General features: G+C 40.4%; 1 protein-coding gene across 1 annotated transcript; it reads right to left on the reverse strand.

The window, feature by feature from the left end:
- Positions 1-138: 138 nt before the first annotated feature.
- Positions 139-23,578, reverse strand: cfap54 (cilia and flagella associated protein 54). The gene is made up of 57 exons (XM_068716604.1): positions 23,433-23,578; positions 22,940-23,045; positions 22,254-22,403; positions 21,995-22,160; positions 21,647-21,705; positions 21,239-21,382; positions 21,018-21,131; positions 20,481-20,576; positions 20,197-20,389; positions 19,950-20,030; positions 19,708-19,820; positions 19,443-19,557; positions 18,997-19,082; positions 18,742-18,879; positions 18,302-18,443; positions 18,028-18,083; positions 17,711-17,839; positions 17,270-17,513; positions 16,892-17,025; positions 16,259-16,456; positions 16,081-16,173; positions 15,784-15,972; positions 15,282-15,400; positions 15,036-15,183; positions 14,666-14,821; positions 14,419-14,541; positions 14,118-14,240; positions 13,759-13,876; positions 12,889-12,978; positions 12,674-12,800; positions 12,321-12,423; positions 11,735-11,826; positions 11,449-11,646; positions 11,144-11,316; positions 10,910-11,061; positions 10,583-10,792; positions 9,681-9,880; positions 9,292-9,427; positions 8,958-9,087; positions 8,653-8,814; positions 8,355-8,564; positions 8,041-8,128; positions 7,705-7,875; positions 7,532-7,598; positions 7,121-7,306; positions 6,945-7,031; positions 6,729-6,848; positions 6,304-6,351; positions 5,145-5,286; positions 4,800-4,966; positions 4,542-4,696; positions 4,331-4,454; positions 3,868-4,027; positions 3,220-3,377; positions 1,644-1,790; positions 1,409-1,529; positions 139-485 (listed from the first exon to the last, which is right to left on the reverse strand). Exons 1-57 carry the CDS (start codon positions 23,576-23,578, stop codon positions 307-309), a joined length of 7,782 nt encoding a protein of 2,593 aa, XP_068572705.1. The 3' UTR covers positions 139-306.
- Positions 23,579-24,249: the final 671 nt, after the last annotated feature.

Here is a 24,249-nt window from a genome sequence, read left to right on the forward strand (position 1 = left end):
TATTCCCAACTCTTACGGCTCTCGGCGTTCTCTTCCTTTGTCTCCATTTACTGCCAACTTGCAGATAGTCTATCAAAAAATACAATATACTTCAGTTATTAATATCAAAGTTTATTACGTAATGTGTCAGTACACAAGTTGACCCACAACATTCTTGCACTTTTAAACAAAACAAACACCGCAGGAACAGAAACACAGCATGTGGCCCTATGCCCACGTCAGTATCAAGCTGTAGCTCTCAGTGAGCACAGGACTGGGAGGGAGCAGTGCCAAATGCAACTCATTAAGAGTGTCATTCTACCCTGCCTATCTGGCTGAGTCTGGGCGGCTTGCAGAGCTGGTGGTACTTGGGTTGTTCAGAGATGGAACTGGTGCTTGAGAGTCTCTCTCAATCTGGCTGGACTGGTGTGAATGCTGCCTGGAAGTGGATTGTGATGACTGTGCAGAAACTGGCATTTGCATGGAGCTACAATCCAGGATTTGACCTGCGGAAACAGTGCAAGATAGATTAATGTAAGAACTGGGTGTAACAATTAGTCAACCTCCTAACCCCTAGCCCCATCCCTCGAAAAAAAAACGCCTAAAATAATATACCCAAATATATACAATATATATACAAAACGAATCATGAATATCTCCTCAACCATAAGGCATATATGCATATTTCTGGTCACTTTTGAAATGTAAGAAGGTAAGGAATATCATTCCTTTGTCAGTAAACTAAACTATATTACCATTCCACAGGAAATAGGCCATATTTACTGTTTACATGATGAATGTTTACTTGGAGTTTTACTTCAAAACACCATTTATTTCCATATAGCCATGTCACAAATAACAAATATCTCCCAAAAACATTTAAAGAGGTTGGAATACTCAATCGGAAGCAAATGTTAATTGATTAATCACGTAAGTCATTTTTGGCGCAAAAAGTGATATTATTCACTAGTTTCATCTTCTCGGTGGGGGATATTGTTGGCTTTCTTACTTTTCTTTGAAAGTCAACTGAATGTATTAGGATTTTGGACGATGTCACACTATTTGAAGATCAAGCCCCTGAGAATGTGACAAGCATTTATCACTAGTTTCTAACATTTTATAGGCGAAACAATTGATCAGTTGGTCAACAAATTAACAAGCAAATGAATCAATAATGAAAATAATTGTTAGACATTATATGTGTCCTTGATGAGTTTAGTGTAAAATGATATATCTCAATCATGTAGCTGAAATCCATGTTCCATACTTTTTGGATGGAGTAAATTTTGGTGTTACGTACTCTTTTGTGTTAAGTGCTAATTATCAATTATTAGCATGTTAACATTGTTAATGAGAACATATTAGGTTGTGACTCTTTATCCACAAAAATATCAATAAATGCAAATAAGTGTGTCAAGTATTTATTAACCAATTCGTAAAGTGGTCTGATGAAGTATGTTGAAGTAAGGGAGGTAGATGTTGCTCGGTCCAGGAGGAGAGACACACGATTTCCCATCATCCAACACGACACTCTGACCAAAAACACACAGCTGAAAGAAATGGAGAAATGCACTGTTGTTGTATGTTGTGCCTACTTTTTGAACACTGACGAGTACAAGTAGGTCTCTGTTTGTGACTACACATAAATCCTTGTATTGGTGTACCTGCTTTTTCACTAGTTTCTGTGTCAGTTTTAAGAGTGTGATGCTCTGTACTCCTCTGAGGTCACTGAGCAGCAAAGTGGCCCGAGCCAGAGTCACACTGGACCCTGGTGGCATGCATGTACGTCCTGACAGCATGGTCACAGCTTCCTACTCACACACATTTACAGACAGAACAAAGCAGCACTGTAATTACTTTAAATCATTATACAGTCCAACATTATATCATATCATGTGTTTGATGGTCATATAACAGCTCTTGAGATCAAAATCACAATATCTAGACAGAACAGCAGGCGACACAAATACTGTAACAGCAATATGAATACAAATATATTTAAACAAAGTGATAAAAATACATGATGCTTATATCCCTCATTTGAGTCTTAAACCAAATTATAAGGAAGCTTTCCGGCTGAAACTCCAGTTTGAATACGGGTCACGGCAGCAGTGATGAGTTGTGCATGTTTTAAGCTGTTGTTGTTGTAATGTACATGTGTCTCATTTCACATAGTTTGAAACTTGACAGCTTAAGCCAATTTTTCTGCATGAACCCCGATGTTTTCCGACTACACCAGTAATTGTATCGGAGTTGTCCACACGGATCTGCAAATTAAAAATACACCCGTTTCCATGAACTGCTGTCGGAACGTGGGATTTACCGTAACGCGGCATTTCCCACAATGCACCATGAGTAGGGCTAGTGGTGCAATGGAGAACGCGTCTGACTACAGATCGACTCCTGGCTAGATCGTACGATTCTTTAACTTGTAGTCACTTGCTCCTCGTTAACCAAGTCCTTGCCCTACAAACTGCGTAACTAAGTAAATTTACAATTGGATAGAGACAAATGATGGCTACAAATTGATTGTAAATCACGTACTCCTTGTTTCACAAGTACCTGCTCTACAAACAGTGTATAAAAAGCATCTGACTACTACTCTGTAGCGCCGAGCAATAGGTAACCCATCTGCCTACAGATCAGAACATTCTAGGTTGAACTTTTGGCTAGCTTGTACAATTCCTCTGAATCAATTGCCGCTCGTTTCTAAAGTTCCTGCTCTACTGCCTGTTGATTCAAGTAGAGTTGATATCCAGAGCTCCAAATATGCTTGCCCTCATTTCCAATATCTTGCTCAACAAACACTGTATCAAATACATCAGAATTAAATACAGAAATATAAAGGTCTTGCATTATACATCAACAAATTCCAGGAAATGGAGGAATTCAGTTTGAAGAAATAATTAAATTCCTTTGTCACACCTCACATAAAAAATAAATAACTAGATAATAGAAGTTGTGTTATTGGTTGCATGTAAAAAAGTGGAAACTACAAACTAGTATAAAAAGGAACCTCCCAGTCCAAAACAACAGATGTAATAGGGACATAAATGCAATGGATAAACTGACAGTTTCCCTGATGAATAAGGGGAAGACCTTACCCTGAAAAAAGAGACATGTAAACCTTCACTGCTGTCATACTTGGATTTTTCCTCTACCTGTTTTTCTTTTGTAAAATATACTTATTTGTTTGAAAATAAAAAGTGACAAAAGAGGTGTTTGTGCGAGTGTTGGTACCTGAAGCATTGCCATGCTGTCGTCAGTATTGCCTCTCTGTGCTTCCAATTCGGCAGCTTCGACCATCAAGAGAGCCTGAATATCCAGTTCTCCCCATCGTGCACATTCATCAAGTCCCTCCTGTAACACCCAAGCTGCTTCCTCATTGATGTTCTTACCTAGATAATATGAACACATCCCCTTACAAACAGTTTCAATATCCAATATCTAACATTCAATGACTTACCTGTATGCAGCTAATGAAGTCCACAGCTTTTTTTTCATTAGTTGGCCATTTGAAGTTGCTATTAATACTTTGTTTTTCAATAATAATCAGATCTTCTGGTAACACTAGGCGTACATCATTTGTAAGCTTTGTAACGTGAATCAATGCAAAGAAACAAGGTAAAGTAGTCCTCCGTGTGATTTTAAAGTATACATCCAGTGCTAGTTTGCATAGAAGGGAAGATAACTAATTTGTTTTGACATTTATACATTACATTACATTACATTACAGTCATTTAGCAGACGCTTTTATCCAAAGCGACTTACAGTAAGTGCATTCAACATTGGTAATCATATATAATCCTTGTGATATTAGTCCAACTGTTTCACCAAGCAATACACCGTTCAGAAAAAAAGAAAGAGCAGCACAACACATGATCGGACCTGGGAAAACGTCAGCAGTGCCAGGGATCTGTGCAGCCAAGCTGCGGACCAGAGCCAGGCGGCAGCGCAGCCACAGAGAAACTCCAATTCTCTCACTGGCCTCAACTGCCCTAGGACAGTCTCCATGCAGGAGGTTTGACACATTGCAATCTTTAGAACCCTGTAGACCAGATATTACACAAATAAACACATGCATACACACACCATGTACAATCAATCACCATTCTACTGCCCCAGTGTGGTAATATGTTCATATTTCACATGTAAATAAAAAAAAGATGATATTATAATTATTCAGCTGCTAACACACTCAGTTTCATTTCAGGTGCTACCTTTGGTTGTAATGTTGTCATGTCCTGTATTGTTTCCGACACAGTTCACATTACAGAACATGACATATGCTTTGGTTTGTTAAAAAAAACAACTTATTTGACTCTGCAACTAATTCATATAAACCTGCTACCTGTTGAATTCCAGTCCTGGCATGTAGGATCTCAGATGCGGGTTTCGGAGAGCTATTTATGATTCCTCTCATGATCACAGGACTTGTCTGCAGTAGCACCAAGGCTGAAATTGCCATCTCAGAACTAAAGGATGTTAAAATGGTTAGGATGGTCAGGAAAGACAAACACAAGCATGTGAACATACAGCACAGATGTACAAGGCCTCTGTACCTATTTGCAGAATGTCCTTGCTGCAGGTATAGATTGGCCTTCAGAAGATTGGACTCTATTGACAGTTCCAGGTTCTCCATTTCACTACAGGACTGAGGTGTGAGCTGATGGAAAATAGAATGCAACAAGGAGGATGCTCCTTCGAGTAAAAGGAACTGCAACACATGAGAGGAAAGATATGAGTAAGTTGACACAAACAAGTTAGAAACAGGTTGCTACATAGCAAAGATCTATTAAAAAATCCCAAAGAAGTCTTACCTTTATTCTTTCTGGCGTGAGCTTCTCCTTTTCTACATCAAGGGTCAGCACTTTTGGCTCTTCTGTCTTTAGACAGGAGGCCTCAGTGTCCAATCTGTTCTGTTCAAGGGGTTTGGAGTTCACTGGACAACTTGTTATGCTGGCACAGGTTTCTCTTTCAACAGTATCTGAAAGACAGTCCCACTGTATGCATAACAAGCTGTTTGATCCACAGTGACTATTTTAGAATTAAATACAAATCTGAAACGTATTTGGTTCAATGCAATCCAATCAGAGATGTCACATGATCCAAATAATAAACCCAACATTAATAACAGAGAGAAGAAAGTACTCTTGCTTACAGACCTGGCACAGGAGAGCCATGGACGGTGCTACTGAGTGCCAGGACTAGTTGAATACGAGCAAAGTTGAATCTGAGGCACAACGTGGATCCATACAATGACCGGACCTCTGGAGCAAAGTCACAGTTCACAAGTTCCTCCAAAGCCTAACCACAAACCAAAACCACACAAATGTAATCAACTACATTCATTTGTTAATTTGGCAAATAGTATATTGCTGAAACAGCAGCACAGAGACATGTCAATGTAGCTGTTTTTGTCTACAGCTGAAACAGAGTGTACCTATTTATGTGTATACAGTACGTGTGTATGTTTTTGTCAGTGCATTCATATGGGGGGGGGGGGGGGGATAATTCTATAACTATAAAGCAAGGATTCTCTGTCTGTCTGTCTGTTCTTTACATATCTCGAGAACCGCTCATCTGATCTACTTCACACTTGGTGGTTGTAATGCTGGGGACCCAAGGGAGTGTTTAATCCAATTCTGTGCCGTTTGAACACATTCACATCAATGTTCAATACGTTCAAGAATAATAAATTCTAATTAAACAAGCAAACAGCACTCTTCTTCTACGGGGTCTTGCTTTACTTTTAAAGTTTTCTCTAATTGGGAATGATAGTTTTAGCAATGGTTAAAAAGTATGCCTACTCAAAACTTTTTTCTGTAGTAAAAAAAATGAACTTTTAATGGCAAAATTATTAATACTGAATAGTAAAAAAATGGCATTCAAATGTTTACTTTAAGTAAAGAGTGAAACGAGACATTATCAGTACAATGTACTGAGATGCAACTATTGTATGTTATGGTAGGTGTATTAATGAGCATCCAGGAAAGTGCAGTGTCAAGTGTGAAGTTGATTGTAAGAACGTTTCTCGAGAAAGCTGCAAGCACCAACATCACACGTCAAGCATTTAGCCGGTTCAGAACATGCATGTTTTAAACAGGCGCTGCACCAGTCTTATAAAAGTAAAGGAAATTGCACCTGCACCATAGAAACTGTGGCAGCATGGTTATTCCTTTTAGAATGATTTATTTGACCATTTTTTCACCAAAAACAATGTGAGATTTCCTTAAATCTACAATGAAATACTTCACAGAATTACACTAATGAAATGTCCCCAGATCTTCAGAAATATAAAGAGATTTTATATAAAAAAAATACCTCAGAATTGTCCAGGAGAGACTTGTTGCTGTAAAACGTCTTCGCAGGCTGCACAATAAGCACAATTTATAATATGTATTAAAATGATGGCATATATAAACACACATAACAAAACTTTCAATGTGCAGAGGCAGCACTAGAAAAAACATTTTGTTTGACAATCTTCCAGAAATACTGTACACTGTCTCCCACTGATGTTTAAATTAGGTTGGAAGAAACCGGCACACTTATGTATCTCTCTAAAAGGGTGGTAGGCAAACAACCCATGTCTTTACATATTCAATGATAATTTCAGATTTACAGTACTATAAACACAAGCTCAACATTGTAACTAAAACTGTCCATAAAGTACACCACTACCAACATTACCAATTTACACAGGCTAAGAGGGGAAAAAAGCAAAGAGGGGGCGTGTGCATTCTTACTTGGAGATTATCGTTGGTGATGTAGTGTCCATGGGGCAGAAGGACCCCTGTGCCTTGTGTGAGCTGAACTGCCTCCTTTACAGCTTCAGTGAACAGACACAGTTCAGTAAGGGCACGAATCTACAGGAAAAAAAACAATCCAGACTGAAAACTTCACCAGAACCATGACAAGAGAAACATTTACATTTACATATAGAAAACACCACCAATACTGACCTTAAGTATTTTGCCTTCAACAGTGCGTTGGACATCTCTGCACACACTCCCCACAAAATGTAGGTAAAGGGCTAGTATGGGCAGTAGCTGAAATTACACACACGTTTCAACAAATTACATTTTTTTTCTTGACCCTTGCAGTTCAAAATGAGGTCAGACAGACAATGTTTGTGTACCGTAATGTGGTAGCCTGTGGTGAAAAGCCAGTGGCAGAGGAAGTTAAGGCTGGTGACGGTGGTGCTGAGGTGAACTCTGTGGGGCTCAGAGAAAAGGTCAACTCCAGGGATCAGTTCATCTCTGATGCTGTGATTGGTGTACTGGAGGTCGGCCTGTGGCTGAGCCAGGGAGCAACACAGCACACACTAGGGAAGTGGGTCATACACACACACACACACACACACACACACACACACACAAAGACACAAGCATGTCAAAATGAATGCACACAAACACAGATAATACAACTGTATTTAGGTATGAGAGCAACAACCTCTCCTGTCATCATTTCATCAATAGTGCATTTAGCAACATAAGTTAAAACCATGTTTGTGAGAAGAGACAGATTAACCTCCCCCTGGAAGTATTACCTTAAAGAGGTGTGCAGACATGAGACAGCACTTGGTCCGCTCGCTGATATTAGCCGTTAAGATATACCTGAACATCAAAACACACCCTTCAAGAGTAGGTAGTATTTAGAGCGACATGCTTAAAACACACCCGAAAACACCTCTAATCAGTGGTTAACCTCATTTAAACCTACCGTGCAATTTTAGCAGTGAGCCCAGCAGCCTGTAGACATCCCCAAATGCCAACCTCTTTCAGGGTTTGTTGCAGGGAGCCACCCCCAAAGGACACGCCGTCCCATTTCTTTATAGCACCTGAGCTCTGTAAGGCACAATCAACTGCTTTACTCCAGCGTAAGTGTGCTGCCCTGGGGATATAACACAGGAAGGAATAGAATTATTTATAAGGAATATAAGCTCAACTTGCAGACTTAATAACACATATATAATTACAGGTAAAAGTATAAAATGAAATGCTGTAGGCTTGCTTTAACAGACACATACACATACACACTCATCCAACAGATTCTAACCGTAGGTTTCCGTTGTAGAACAGTAGGTTTCCCATTTCATGCAGTGCCAGAACTCTGAGGGAGTTCTGATTGTTGGCCTGGAGATACTCTGAATAAAAGTGGGGTGGAGATGGGAAGAAAAGTAAGATCTTTATGGGCTTGACAGCCTGACACAGACTTCATCCAGATATTCCATTATATTTGTCATGTAGTCTGCTGGTACTCTCTATAACACATCTAACTCAGTGTCCCACTTATTGACAACTTGTGAATACATGCCTTCTTTATGTAAAGTGTGGATTTCTGCGGATGTTATAATTATTTTGTAATCTTACGAATGGAGGTGGAGTATGCAGCGCTGACAGTCGTCATGTGGTCAGGGCTGATAGGGAGGGTGTAGAGAGCATTTGGATTACTGTAGTCCTCCTCGGTCAGGTCGCATGGTTGGATGCTTGGAACAGGCATAACTAAGGGACTGAAATCAACCAGGCTTGCAGAATGGCTGAGACTTCTGTTCTGACAGTTCTTCAACTGTCCTGCAAAGCCTGGGGAGAGACAAACAGTGCAAACAATGACGGTTTCAAACAGCTGTTGTGTGAGTGTGGTAGTCCACACAATCAGAGGAGAACTCACAGGGCTTTGTGAATGCAAGAAGTTGCAGCAGTAATGAGCGACTATGCTGGAAGACCTGCAGACAATATGGTCTTCTCTCAAGAGCTCGACGGTAACCGCTCAGTGTGTCTTCTACATCCAGAGGAACGCACACAAGGGACATGGAGTGCTGTATCTCTGCACCTTAGACAGAGAACATACAGGAAAACATTATACATGCAAACACATTTCAATTGTAGTTCAGCCAACATCATTTACTGCCTACAAACAATTATCTGTGTGACTGAAATATTTTCACGATATGATGTGAGAATGGCTGTTCAAACCTTTAAGGTCAACTGTGTCACGAGGAGTGGAGTTTGTGAGTGCTGCTTTTCTGAGAATGGTCGGTGTCTGTGCAGGGTGAGCTGTACTTCCAATGAGCAGTTGGGAGTCTGCGTAGCTCCTGTAAGTTACCTGAAATATAGAAAAGAGAGCACCATATACTGTATATGCATACATACAGCATAGTACACACAAAGCATGCGGTAATACAATATCCCATACTATTTGATTAAGTTAAAAAAAAGGATTTGTTTCATTGGGTTGCTTTCTTGCTGAACTTTGATTTTGACTTTAGTATACAATGCTTCAAAATGTTTGTGTGTCGGTATGCGCTACCTCCTTGCCAGTGGCCTGCTTTGTCTTGACATGGTGTGGTTGAGGGACTACAGGTCCTCCAAAAGAACTTATCCTTTCAAGCAGCCTCCTCTGAGCATTGACTAGTAGAGGAGTTATGATCAAGGCATAGCGTTCCCTGGGATAGACATACAGATACAGGCACAAACACACACACACAAAACCATGGGCACAAACTCTGAGATAGGTGATTATTTGATCCAGATATTCACAATATGGCAATGTTAAGATGTAAAAAAAAAAAGAGTGTGTGGTATGTTTTCATTGACCTAAATGTCTTAAAATTTAGAATGTAGAATGAAATTGAAATGTTAGCTACACTTGTTGATTAATGACTTCAATATAGTTTGTGCTTAAACAGTTTTTCTCACCGTGTGTACGAGTTGAAAACTAAGGCAAAGTGGGCCAGGCTTTCCCATTTGCCACTGTCATGGAGACGTTCCAGAGTGTGCAAAACCAGGGTGCGGACCCAACGCAGGTCCACCTGGGTACTGTTATCCAGTGGGGCGGAGAAGTGGAGACTGGACTCAAGTTCCTCCTCAGTCAATTCTCTGTCATACAAACTCCACAGCTAGTTGGGACAAAGATGAAGATGAAAGTCATGAACAGGACTGTGTAATCTTCACTTTGTAGCTGTAAATGTGTTTTGCTCAGATGACAAGATGCAGACTGAAGTGACAATAGCAATCATCCAGCAACCTCCAGACGTGAAAAGTGAAGTGAATAGAAGTACCTTAAGATTAAAATCTTTCTTATTCCCCCGCCATCAGGGTGCAACTCCTCTGATTGCTCAAGAGAACATTACCCTACTTCTCAATTGATTTATACCCTCTGTAACATTGTCAACATGAGTTTATGGTCTCAATCGGTTCTGGTGTTGTTTGTGTTCTCTTCTTACAATTTGTACCCCTTCACAGTTTGCTTTTAGTTCATGAAAGTTAATTGTAACCCTTCGGTCACATAAAACTGTCTTGTTCAGTGTTCAGTTGTATTTAGCTCCACCAGCTCGTGTCACTTCAGGTTCCAAAAAATTAAGATGGCGACGGCCAGAAACCAAGATGGTGGCTGCCAAAATGCCGAACTGAAGCCTTCAAAACCGTAGTCCACCAACCAGTGGGTGACGTCACGGTGACTACGTCCACTTCTTATATTCAGTCTATGATTGCAGCACACTTTGCAATGCTTTTTATACTTTATTAGTAAGGGATATAATTATGTGTGTGAGTTTTAGAACAAGCAGCTACATGTGTATATATCTGTATGTGACACTTACCCCAAGTCTGTTCAGCATGTCCATCATTAGGTCAGTAGCCAGCACCAGTAGTGGGGTGAAGGTGGTGTGCAGCTGGTCTGCTGTGATGGAGGAGGGAGGTTCATGCTGAGCAGCTCTCTGTACTAGTAAGGTGATTCTGCAGCTTTGGTCCCACACAGTCTGACACACACACTGTAGAATGGTCCAGTGACTGCCACGATGGGCCAACATCTGGAAAATGTTGAAAATAGATCAATAAAATATAATACCGGGATTCACACTGTGTGGTCACATGTAATGTCAGCAATTCAGTACTTGTGTGTAAGTGTAAGTCTGTGTGTGCAGTACCATGGCCCTTTGGAGATGTAAAGCAGCTTTGTTAAGTGAGTCCAGCAACAAGGCAGCAGTGCATCTGTGTGTCTCAATTTGCTGTTCCACCATTCGAGAGATCTCTCCCTCCTCACAACTCTCTTCTGTGACAGAGTCATCCACTCTGACTGCTGGAAGAAAAGATTAAGATAAGGGATGAAACACAGACAATGAGAACATTTTTCTTCTGGTTTTTCATAGAGTGTTTCTCACCCTCCTTTTCGTTCCTCTCTTTGTGTGCAACCACATATTCCGTAAGACCGGAGTGGGAGGAGTCTCTTTCTGAGACAACCTCATAATTGGAAGATGTCTGTCGCTGTGGGTTCCTCCGCACCAGAACTCCAGAGTAGGCCAGAGAGAAAAACAAGGGATTTAACTGCCCGTAACTGAAATAAGTACAAACAGAACATATTATTATAGGCATGCACACACAAATGTTCAATATGCAGAATTATCTATTGCTAGAAAAATATATTAAAAGGTGAAGTAAAGTAGCTTCTTCTATCTTGTGAGTTAACCTCTGCTGCAGGGCTCCTCCATGCAGCTGGTCCAGGCCCTGGTAAAGCAATGCTAAATGGGCTTCAGCCATGCTGTAGTTGAGTTGAGACTTCCACACTCTCTCCCGACAGCACATGGTTCTCAGCTGAAGCAGCTTCTTGCGGCGTTGCACCACAGACGACATCATGGTTAGCAGATTCTCTACAGCCTTCTTTTCTCTACACACACGGATATAAGTCCAGTGCACATGTGGTTATTGGAACAAACACATATAATTGCACACAAACACAGACACACATACTGTACCTTTTACTTTTCACTCCCAGGAGCATTCCGTGTGCAATTTTTTGCTTTAGTGTCTTCCTTGTGTCATCATGGGAAGGTGTTCCCTTGTTCTGCTACAAAAAAAGTATTTGGGATTAGGGTACATCTGTAATGTAATGTACATATCGATAGTTTTAATGGGTGTCCACAGTTAGGTACCAAAATTGAGAGCAATTCACAGGGAATTTGCAGAGCATATAGGTAGCTACACAGCAGGTTGAGGCTACCTTACAATATCATAAACCAAAACACATTATGAGATTGGCTCTCTGTGTGTGCTCTTGTGAAAGAGGTTTTAAAAGAGCTAATAAACATTATTATGTATTATGTATATTATACTTCAATTTTATTTAAGTAAAAGATAAATAATGTGGATTCCCATAGCTCATTACGCTTGGCAAGGTCAGACTCGAATGAGTGTCATAATTCGCAAACCTCAGCTTCTTGGTAGATCATTGTCCATGAAGTGTAACGGAAAATAAATCTGTTCAGGATATGCTTTGTCCTTATGTATTTTTGTGTATGTATGGGTATTATGTGTTGGGTATTGTGTGCATATTATTTTCACCTGTGGTGGTTCATTTCCTTTCGGAGCCTGAGCACTACTTCTTCTTTTACTCTGGCTGTTTCCCTCCAAACATTTTGTGGACATTCCCATCTTCTCGTCTTGTCTGACAAAGATAAAACCATCGACATACTGTCAAGCCTTTATCAGCATAGGCAAAACAGCTACTATCCGTAATACAGTGCAGTACGATCCATACATAAGTAAGTGGACAGTAATTCATTGTTTGATGTTTTGACTATTAGAGTACTAATTTGAGTATGAAAGGATACAATGATTATAAAATGAAAGCTGAAATATTTAATTTGACCATTTCTTTGTTTAAATCAGTAAAGAGGTGAATAGTCAAAGCACACCTGCAGAAAACCTCAAACATGCTTTGTCCCCACTTTAACACAAGGTCCGGGTGGCCTTCTTCCATGGCTCTCTGGAGAATTAGTGCCGCAAACTCAATAAAATATACCTTGTGTCTGAGCGTCATCACTATAAAAACACACACACACAACACAGGTGTCAATTATGAAAAGACTAATTATTCATTGAAAAAATTATGTAAGTGTGTGCCACTTACCTTTATGATAGGCATCCTTTAATGTGCTGTTGGAGATCAGATCATACAATACGGAGGGTACCTCACAGCCAATCAGTGGGCATGCAATCTCTACAGAAAAATCATACACAACGTTGAGTTTAGGAAAAAATAACATTTGGATCTATGTGTATACTGCAATATCACTTTAAGTTGTTGTTTCTAAAAAGATGTGTTACATGCCAGTAGTAGTTTTGGTAAATAAGGTTAGAAAGTATTGATTATTAAACAGTAGACTCAAAAGTATATTTTAGAACAGTGGTTCTCAACCTGGGGGTCGGGACCCCTAAAAGGATCGTGAGATCATTTCCGCGTGTCGACAGATGGTTGTGGAGAAAAAAAATAATAATAACTGGGGAATGTTTTTACATTACATCGCCTGTACCAGTGATATGATTTGCCTTGAAATAGATTTTATTGAGTATTTTGGGAAAATCAAAGTGTGCTGGCACAGTGGGGTCAGTGGGAGAGACAAAGCCACGGAACGCATCATAAAATCCACAGCTCCACACTGAAGCAAGTTGGACAATGCTTAAGTGCTATCTGCTCTGGGGGGGGGGGGGGGGGGGGGTCGCATCTCAAAAAGGTTGAGAATCACTGTTATGAAAGATAGTGCACATGCTACAGTGTCAATTAACACCTTTTCTTGGTGTCAACTTCAAGTGTGAATTCAACTCATCTTGACATCAAGTGTGAATTATTTGCTGCCAAATTGTTGAAATAAATCCAACAAATATTTTCAACAAACATGGCTTTAATAACTATTTCAAAGACACTGTAAACTTCTTGCTATACTTTCAATTAGACCAATGTGTGAGTGTGTGTGTGTTTCTGTGTGTTTCTGTGTGCTACCTCTTTCTATGACGAGAGCTGCTTCAGATCTGATTCTTTTCTTGTTCTTCCGATGCAGTGCTTTCAGCTGAAGACTTATCGTCATTTTATCCTTGATTGCAGCATGATCTCTCTTAGACTACATACACACACACACACACACACACACACACACACACACACACACACACACACACACACACACAGAGAGAGAAACACAACAACACTAGAAAAGTGGAGCAAATTATTCTTTATTTTGCTTTGTATTTAAAGTATCAAATATCAAAACATCAAAAAAAATATAGCTGTCTTTTGTAAAAAAATTAAATAAATCTTTGTATATATTGGATGATAAATCTACACTTTTACACTATTCTTACACCCACAGCTTTAGCGGCAAGTCTACTGATCTGCAGCTGAGCATCATAGACCTCTTGGAGCAGCCTGCGACCACTGTCCATCACCACAGAAGCCATCTGATGCTCCCTGAGCACACGTAAGGCCTGGTCAAGAAGGATGAGACATTATTGCAATTATATATATATATATACATATTTATTTAACATATATGTAAGTATGCCACGTTTTAGCATGCAACCCACACACTACATTTTCAAGACCACTGAAACTTCTACAAACACATAAACAGTTTAAACTAGCTATGCATATATGCAGACACACCTTGGAAAGGTAGTAGGTGATGCAGGCTATCATGTGCATAAAGGACTCTGAGGTGTTTCCAATCCATTTTTGTTTGAGAAGACCTGAATTCTCCTCCAACACTATCAAACATTTCTTTAGCACCTGCATATCAGAACACAGACACAGTTATGAATTATTTACAGTTTGTATCATGTTACATTGTTAACAAACTAAAGTTGTTTGCAGGACAAAGTATGGAGACTTATATGGATGAGGTAATGCATACCTGTACGACAGGGTCGCAGGCGATCTGATGGAATATTAGAGGAGCCAAAAGGCCATAACAGCTGACTACAGCTTGCACTGCAGCGCTACCGTCATTCAACCACAATGCCAGGTCCATGGCCACCAGCATACGCTCACACTCTGCCAGTCTGGCTTCCTGCATACACACATGTGCAAATATAATGTATTTATATTTAAGTTCATTTTAAAGATTTGTTCAAATCAATACAAGCAAATGGTAAGAAACTGTCACACTGTGATGCTGCTAACAATGATAACTACGAACCGTTTGTGTCATTACATTCGAGAAAAAACAATATATCACAGTTCATGCACACCTCCCAATCCAGATGTTCTTCTTTTTATTTTACCTGTTCCCAGACAAACGGCCCACTATCACTGAAAGAGTCACAATAGAGCGATCTCTGCCGAATGTTGATCTCTGTCTCAATGAAGATGGAAGTGAGGAACAACTGACACAGTTGAGGAGAGGAGCATTGCAAAGTCTGGACACGCAGCCTTCGACATGGTGAATGGAGATGGAGCAAAAGGAGATTTGCAAATTCAAAGAAATACAGACTTCTTAATTTGAAGTATGTAGATGTTTCCCTCCTTACCCTGTGAAAGCCAGTCCATCCTGTGTTTCCTGGGACCCCGGGTCGGTATAGGTATAGTGGATCCATAGTTCTCTGCAGGCTCTCTTTGCTACAGCATACTGCTTTGTTTGAAATGCCACCTGAGGAAGGAGTCAAAAAAGCCCAAACAATAATACTGCTTTTTCTCTGGCTCTGTGGGCAACAGTGTTAAAGAGACATATCTTCAACGCTCGCCAACTCACGCCAAAACAATCTGGAGGTAAGAGGAAAAATATGTATTTTTGATCCATCAGTTTAGCATAGGCCAAAATCCCAACAATGAGAACAACTTTATGAGCCAGGCTCTCCATTCTACCCAAATAAGGCAACGTGTACATGTGTGTTAGGGTGAGAGTGTTGGCTTAAGGCACTAATATTTCTTTCCCTGAAGTTTTTCAGCACAAGGAAAATCACCTGGACCCAGCATGTGATGAGGGTGGCGTGGTGACAAACTAGTACTTGTTTTCACTAGTGCATAGTATACCTGTGCCAAGTGAGCCCACGTGTAAAGCAATGGTACCGGCAAGGAAGCCAGCAATGGGAAAGTTGATGCTCCTATGGTGTTGCCCAGTAGATTGCCCTGGCGGTTGTAGGCTGCTACAGCAAACACATACTTCTGGTTGGGCTCCAGCCCCTCCACTCTCAGCACGCACTCACCAGATACTGCTGGTACCTGGAGACAAAATCAGACCTAGTATTATGGGCACACACCAGATCATACAAGATGACAAAATGTGTTCCACTACACCAGACACTCTTCTGTGAAAGAGATGAATTGTACCATATTTCCAGTTCCTTGCAGGCTGCAGTCTCCGAGGCGGACTTTCCGGTTAATGCCCTCAGCTGCACGGCCGCAGAGCTGGTACCAGCACACCTGGAAAGAAGCAAGAAAAAAGTTAAGATAAAGAGTATAGAAGCTTTGCTTATTATCTGACACTTACAGTAAATTAAAATCTCACTTGTCCCTCCAAGTTATAAGGTGCTGGGGAAAAGGTTAAGGAGCGGTCAGTGCGTGAAAGCAGGATAGGGGGAGGTGGTGGCTTTTCTTCTTTCTCCTTCTTCCCTTTATCTTTGTTTTCAGCTGGAGTCTTAGGGGTGGCGGAGATATACAGTTTTCTCTCTTCCACCGCTGCTTTCTTTATCAGGGTGGAGGCCTCCTGGCAAAAAAGCACACAGACAATATTGATTACACTTCATAAAGGCTCGCCTCAATCACCAGTCATTAGTAAAAGGGGCTACATTTGAGTCCTTACACAGTCTGTACATAAATTAAATGTGCCACTGAGGCCTGAAGTAAAAGGTTTGAATTCCAACAATTGACAAAACTAGCTGGTTTCACTGTTCAGTATGGCTTCAGAAAGAAAACAGTATATATTAGTTAAGCCCATGTTAACCCTAACAGAGTATATGTACATGTTATACAGTTCAATTGAATAATTATATTTAAGTAAGCACATTTTGCCACTCTTTTCACATTAATGTACATGTACACATTTGCAGATAAACATAAACCTGACTGTGGAAGTTTTTTTACATTTTATGCATAGTTGTGACTGTATCTAAGAAAGTGTGGACGTTTGTGAATGTGTAACCTCCAGCAGACTCTCGATTTTGTTGCTGTTATTTGGCTCCATGTTGTTGTACGCCAGCGAGGCTTTCTGCATCAGAAAAAGAGCTTTGGACACCTTGTTCTTCTTGATCCGATCCAACAGTCCAGGCTCTGCGACTAAACCCCACCACAAAGTCCCAACCCACACATTCAGACCCATTACTTATGTCTACAATTAGGCATACTTTTTTAAAACAATATCCTTTATGAACATTTACACTGACAGCTAACTATGATTTATTGTTTATTTATTATAATTCAGCAAGCGCTGGATCATGAAATTTCACCATTTTCATCAATAGACAAAAGGCTAATAAATTCTCAAAATCAGTAAATGTGCCTGTGTGGCAGTGAGTCTGACCTGCATTTAGCCGCAGTAACTTGAGGAAAGCCCTGTGGTGGATGATGTCAAGCTCTAGATGAAGGTGTGTGGCCAGCAGGAACACATGTGAGGACTGAGTGTGTCGAGAGGCTCCGATATCGGATTGTGCCTTAGTTTTGACTTCTTCTTTTTTCTTCTGGCTTATTTCATCTTCTTCATTTCCCTCCTGTGATGATGTCGGAGAAAATAGGGAGGGAGTTGATGGAGGGAGAGGACCAAATCTCTATGCCAATAAGGGAAAAACAGGTTTTAGGTCCACTCAACCACTGTGTCTCAATCTACACTGATGTCCTGTCAATACTTTCACATGTTCTCATCTTACAATATTGTGTTGAGATACAAACACAAAGCAACACCTGGCTTAGAATTGTGTAGAATAAATAAATGTCGGACGGAGTGTTGTATAGGTTAACTGCCTACCTGCATGAAGGCAGAGTCGGTGATTGCTGAGCAATCTTGGGGCAGCAGTGTAGCTAAACCCTTTGACAGAGCTTCAAGACCCCTATCCACCAACTCACACACCCTCTGAAGCAGCTCTGTACTTGAACTCTGCAAGTACACACAAACAAAATTACGCTTTTTAAAAAATATAGACATTTCTGAAAAACCTGAGACAGAATACTGGTGTTTGATTTTTTTTTTTTTATCACATGTGCATACACTCATAATAAAAAATACTTGTAGTTTAAAGAACTATTATTTGACGCTATGCATAGACAGTCAATCCATTTACATACCTTAAGAAGAGACAAAGAGCTTGGCTTCACACCCTCACAGTCTGCTTCACAAGCTCCTAGAAGAAGACATGAGAATAATAGCAGAAAAACAATAATTGTCACAGCTAAGGTGAACATGACGTGTACGTGCGTGTGTCACACCAGTGACTGTGGTGGGCGTTTACCGAATATCAAATACCAGAGTGATATTTTTACAAAACAACATGATTAAGTACAAAAGGTGCATGTTTCAGCTGTTCCAATGACTGAAACAGGGACAATAGTAGATCCTCACCTCGACTTTGATTACTGTGTTCAGCTGCACTCTCTAGCCGTACGGCCAATGTGTGAATCATCTCCGCCGTCATTATGCCGTCAACAGCTGCCAGGTCACAGGCATAGGCCACCTCACACAGCATAGAGAGACACCATAGCCACTGCAAACATGTTACATACACATGAAAAGTCATAAGTAGGACATTTGCATTAAATATACTGTGAAAAATGTCCTAAACTACAAAAATTATATTGAAAAAATTCTATGCTTGTACATTATAATATCATATGTGTATCACAAACATGATAGCAGTATTTCATTTTTGAATATCACGGTTATTGTCAATACAACCGGTATATCGCAACACCCCTACTGTCGCAGATAAAAGACATTTTATATTTGTCAATAAATTGCTCCTATCAGTCAGAAAGGCAATGCTTACCTTTTTAAATACATACCTTGTCGTAATCATCTACCTTCTCATGGTAGTGTGTAAATTCTAGGGTTTGTAGCGGATACCTCTGGATCGCCAGCTTCACTTTATCCCACAGAAATAACACAACATCCAAAACCAGATCTCCATCTGGCTGCACCTCCTACACAAACACACACATACAATATACAGCCAAAAAAATGAACTCTTTCTCTAACTGTAATCCCAGTCATTAGCAGATCAACCTCAACACAAACTCACACATAACATAGAAACTTACAGGAGCAGAGCCACAAACAGACTTGTGCAGGGTGTCTACCAGGTCAATGAACTCATCCCCCATTGAGAAAGAAGACTTGTGTCCGTCTGGTGGACACATAAACAACAAAAAACACATTCTAATTTCTGAAATCAGAGTCGGCTATTTTGTAATCGAGTAACAGAGGCCGAATGTTGAACACCTTATTAGTACCTAATCAATGCTAGGTTATGAACAAGAAATCTCAAAGTGTGTCAGCTAATGTTTGACAGGAAGTCATTTTGGTATAGATACACAGATTTGACAGCAGCTTAGCAACAATGTGAAATAATCAATCACAAGTAATTAAGGACAAGAAGGCAGAAGGTAATAACTTATTAGAATCCTTTGTGGACCGTTTATATTAATCCATTTATCTACATAAAGGTTTAGGGGTCTGATGATTTATATGTGGCACAATTTACTACCATCAATCACGTTGTCTTCTCTAGGACGGCTCCTCTGGGAAGACAGCAGACTATTGAACCTGTCAAGTAAAGCAAGCTCCAGCTCGGCCCTCCTGAACGACTGACCCTCCACACCCTGACACAGACAGACAAAGTAAGACAGAGTCGAGATCATTTAAAAACACAGCATACATTAAACCGAAATTGGAAAATTAAGAATACAAAAGTGACAACTGATAGAAATGGAGCGCATCCCCCTTTTCTCAGATGCTGGTGTGCTACTTACAGACAGAACCTCCAGCATCTCTCTGGCAAGTTCAGTGAAAGTATCTGGCTGCTTGTACTGAAACAAGATCTTAATAAACCTCACTGCAGACATGACGGGCACTTTGTTTTCTCCTAGCAACACAAGACATTGCATTACTTCAAAAGGATTTCCAAATCACTTGACAAAACAAAACACGTCTCAACAAACGACAAAGTGTTAAAAATGTAACCATTTCTGTAATGTGAGAAAAAGGGACTAACCTGTAATGGCTAAATCCACTAGCGTGGATGTTGGTGTCAGCGCACCGAGACTCACGAGAGACTCACTAGTAGTGGCGACTCCTTCACAAACATACAAGCATATTACTCAATACACAAAGTGAGCATTCCTCACCCAATACAAATTGAAGGATTCTAAAACATTTGCAGCACCTGTAGGTTTTCTCTTAATTGTGAACTTACTGGAATCACTGCAGAGTCTATTCTGTTACGTGTTTGTTATACTAACCAGATAAGATACTAATGCCAGCAGACAGGAGTTCCAGGATCACCTCCTGCAGCTCTGGTTCATCCGGCATCCTTGTTTGCAGCGGGCGTCTGGTGCTGTCCCAAAGTGCTTCCAAGATGCCCAAGAACTGCGCTGGACTGCTGTCAAACAGGCCCATTAGCATGCGCTCTGTTGTGGAACGAGGCCATGGCCCCTACAGTAGATACAAGCAGGCATACAAGGACACTTAAGGTTGAGATTGAACACTGAATATGATCACATGGCAGTAAAGGGGATCTTATTACATTGGGTATGTCCTTCAAGTTGCTTTTGATTCTGAACATGGGTTTGGGTCTCCTTCTGGCCTCAAACACTGCACGCTTGAACATCATGGCAGCCAGCTGACGAAAAAAAAAATGTGAACGGACATGATTTGATAAACCAGAGAAAAGCACATCAACAAGGCAAAGCAACAAAGAAATCTCCTACATTTTCAGAGGGCAACCACCTGTATGTCTGTATTCATTAAAACAGTGGTGGCTATCTAGTGAAACAGCTGTCATCTTACACAATGAGAGATGTGACTGTATGAATGAGGTGTCACCATTTGCCTATACGGCATGAGGTGAGAATGAAGAAATATGACTTCCCCTGCTTGGGTTGTGTAGATTGGACTTCCAATGGCACTTAAACTGATTAGATATGTAGAGGTTTGATATTTGCATGTACCGTGTGCTCTTTGCATCCTTTTGATGTTTGCAGCCGTCACTGAGATGTGTGAACGATCTCTCTAATATTCGATCACAGTAAAAGAGTGTATTTCGGTAAGAGGAGTCTCCCACCTTGATCGAGGCTTCTTTGTAAGCTCTCTGAGTCTCTCTGGTCGCAGGAACTCCCTCCTGCTCCTCCAGCTTTGCCAGCTCATTGATTTTTCCAAGGGCTCTCCTGGCAAATTCCTGAAAGCATTTGAAGACACACAAATGGGGAATAAGACTTTTTAGAATTTCAGTTTAAGAACCTTGTGCTTGTCGGTGTCTGGATGCAGATGACGTGCGTCTTTTACCTCCGCCTGCACAGCAGCCTGGTTATCATAGTAACAGTGGCAGACAGCGCAGTAGAGCGTGACAATCCACGGCAGATACTTCGCAGTCATCAGAGAGATGGACAGCTCTAGACTGATGCTTGCCCATAGAAGGTACTCCAGTGCCTGAACAATCATGACAAACACAATTATATCAATATTATGAATCACACACATTTCTGGTTATATCACAACCACAATACACCATATGGTCAGCCAATGTGGAGATGAGAGTGAATCACTGAAAACTCACATAATTAGCACAAACCACATTAACCAGTCAGTTATGGTTTTGTCTGTCACACACCATTCTCACCCTCATCCATTTTACCTTTCATCAGACGTGGCAAAAACAATATTTTGATCCAACTATTATCTATCTTTAATTACCTGTGCACTACAATTCATGGTCATCAGGTAACGACAAATGGTGTAGATGAGTAATGAACCTGGAAAAGATTAGAAAGGAAAAGCGAAAGAGCTTAGTTCTGCAGCAAAATATAAAATACAGTAGAATCTTGTAATTTCTCATTTCATTTTAACTCAAAATCATATTAGCTTTGTTCAAAAGGTAAATTTAGTGGATAAGACCCTATCTAGATCCTCACAAACCCACCCTTTTAGGCAAATAATATCGTCCTGTATCACATTTTGACAACTTAATTTATTCTTCCAAAATTTTATATCAGACAAAAAGAAAATAGTGGGTAAAACTATATAAGTTGTAGTAACACATACCATTATATATTTGCCAGCAGAGGTGCTCATGTTGCTGCAACGCCTGCATCATGATCCTGATGAAGTTCAGCACATGCAGCAGTTTACAGAGTCCCTTCTGGCGGAGAACGCTGTGCCTTTTCTCCTGCTCAAATATACACAAGGCACAGCCCTGCATCGCACGGATCTGCAGACACACACGCGCACATATACAACTTACTGTACATATACTGTAGATATATCAGAGTTCAGGAACACAAGCTCACATAGTACAGTGTACCTTCATGACAAATGTGTCTTGGTCTGTATCAAAACCTTCTGGGAAGAAGCAGGCCATGAAGTGGTCCACATCTGTGACGTCCGTTATTTTCACTGAGTTGAACTGTAGCAGGTGGAGACTGTATCCCTGCCAAAAAGCGAGCTGGTACAACTACAGACGAACAGGAGAAGGAAGACAGAGTTAATGACAACTGTGAATGTGTGTTGTGCAGAAAACACATAGGCCAATTGCCGCAGTCCTTTTTGGAAGAGTAAAAAAATGTATTTGCTAATTATGGGACCAACACTCAATGTTCAACAAGTAATGCAATGATTAATTATGAGGTGAGTAACGAGGCAAGAAGTTGCAGCCAACATTAAGAGACAAGAGGCTATTAATGTAGAACAAACCAGGCAATTAAACAATTTCTCTTTCCCATCCAAAAGAGTGCTTACATTCATCACATTATGACACAAATTACCATGAATTATGAATGTGAAGCATTTGGCATCATGACTGGCTAATATGCTAATAAGCATAATATGCACAGCAGCCAACACTGACTGTGGTTCCTTTCACCATCCTGATTATATGGATTGCTCAAATTATGAAGCAAGGATTTGATGTTATGAAGCTGGTAAAGCAATTGACTACAGCTGTGGAAACCAAATATTGGCCAGTATCAGCTAGACTACATGTGAATTTACCTTTAGTCCAAAGAGAAAATCTGCAGTCTGCAACATGCGCTCCTGGTACAACTTGGAAGGCAGCCGTTGTTTGTACTTTTTACAAATCTCCACCAGGATTTTAATCCTTCAAAAATAAAAATAAAATAAAAAATAGCATCGTAATGTTTAAGTGTTTGTGTAACACTGTCAAGACAACACACAAAAATACGGTTGACTCACTATGCATGCAATTATGAAATTGACTGAAAAGTTTGCAATCAACTCGACTGATAAAAAATGCTCCTTGTAACGTTACATTTGGGTTAAATATGACATACCCGAGGAGCAATTTCTGTAAAATCATTGTTTTAAAACGGAGGCCCGCAACGTTAGTGGCGCAACACTGCGCAGTGCGACGCACCTGCAGCCAAAACTAAAGCCTGTCCTGCGTGTTTGCTAACTTATGACTAATAAACTAATTAACTAACTAACTAACGTTAGCTAGTTAGCAAACGCTACGTTGGCACCTCACCCTTTAGCATGAGAACCGTTATCCAGGCTGGTCGAAGAGGCGACTCGTCTCATCAACGTTACGAACGAGTTCATGTCTCGTTCAAAGGCTGAAACGACCGGGTTTCTTTTATCAAGTTTCCCGTAATATGAAGCCGGTAAATCCATTTTCACAACGGTAGTTTTAACCGTCTACCGCTCTTCTGTTAGTTAACCATTAAATACTGCCTCCAACGACAAAACTGCTCCACAGTGCTGGGGGAAAGCACATCACTATGGTTACGACGCTACACAAACAGAAAGCAAAGTAACTAGCGAGCAATTAGTTGGTATAAATTAATTTAGTCGTCTGATTTAAACACACAATTGTCTTACTGCAGATAACCTGCAAGTAAATACATGTTTAAATTGATTTATGCAATTAAATATATGTTTAAATTGATGTATTCACTGATTGGAGCTTTAAATAGTAGCTTAACAGGGACAGACAGCAACTGTAGTTAAACAGGAGTCCCATTTTAAGGAGGAAAATGAATGTCCACCAAGGTTAGGCCTGCATATCTTGCACACACACAAACTACAGTTACACAAAATTGTTTAGTGACACAAAAAACAAAAATATTAACAACTTAAAAATGGGAATAACAGTGTATTGAGGGGTGGAAGGCACTATAACAAAGGTTACATGATGGTTTAAAACCTCAGAGCTTGCAGATAACTGATTTAATGTGTGTAACGTTAGTTCTGTTGGAGACGACAGGGCTGGGAGGATGAAGCAGAGACTGAAAGAATTTTGGTTGGCACAACTGCTAGACAGTTGGAAAGGAGTCAGGGCTTCA

This window comes from Cebidichthys violaceus, unplaced genomic scaffold (assembly GCF_023349555.1).
Source record: "Cebidichthys violaceus isolate CVI_PGR_0920_01 unplaced genomic scaffold, fCebVio1.0.p SCAF_20, whole genome shotgun sequence".
Taxonomy (NCBI): Eukaryota; Metazoa; Chordata; class Actinopteri; order Perciformes; family Stichaeidae; genus Cebidichthys; species Cebidichthys violaceus.

Bases quoted from the DNA above. Each gene is read 5' to 3' on its own strand.
- cfap54 (XM_068716604.1), bottom strand. From the start codon at position 23,578: ATGGATTTACCGGCTTCATATTACGGGAAACTTGATAAAAGAAACCCG. The intron at 7,876-8,040 runs GTTAGAATCTGT...TTATATCCCCAG, and splicing joins TTCTACAACGGAAACCTACG to GGCAGCACACTTACGCTGGA. The intron at 7,032-7,120 runs GTACACAAACAT...GTGTAATTTCAG, and splicing joins CCACAGGCTACCACATTACG to CTACTGCCCATACTAGCCCT.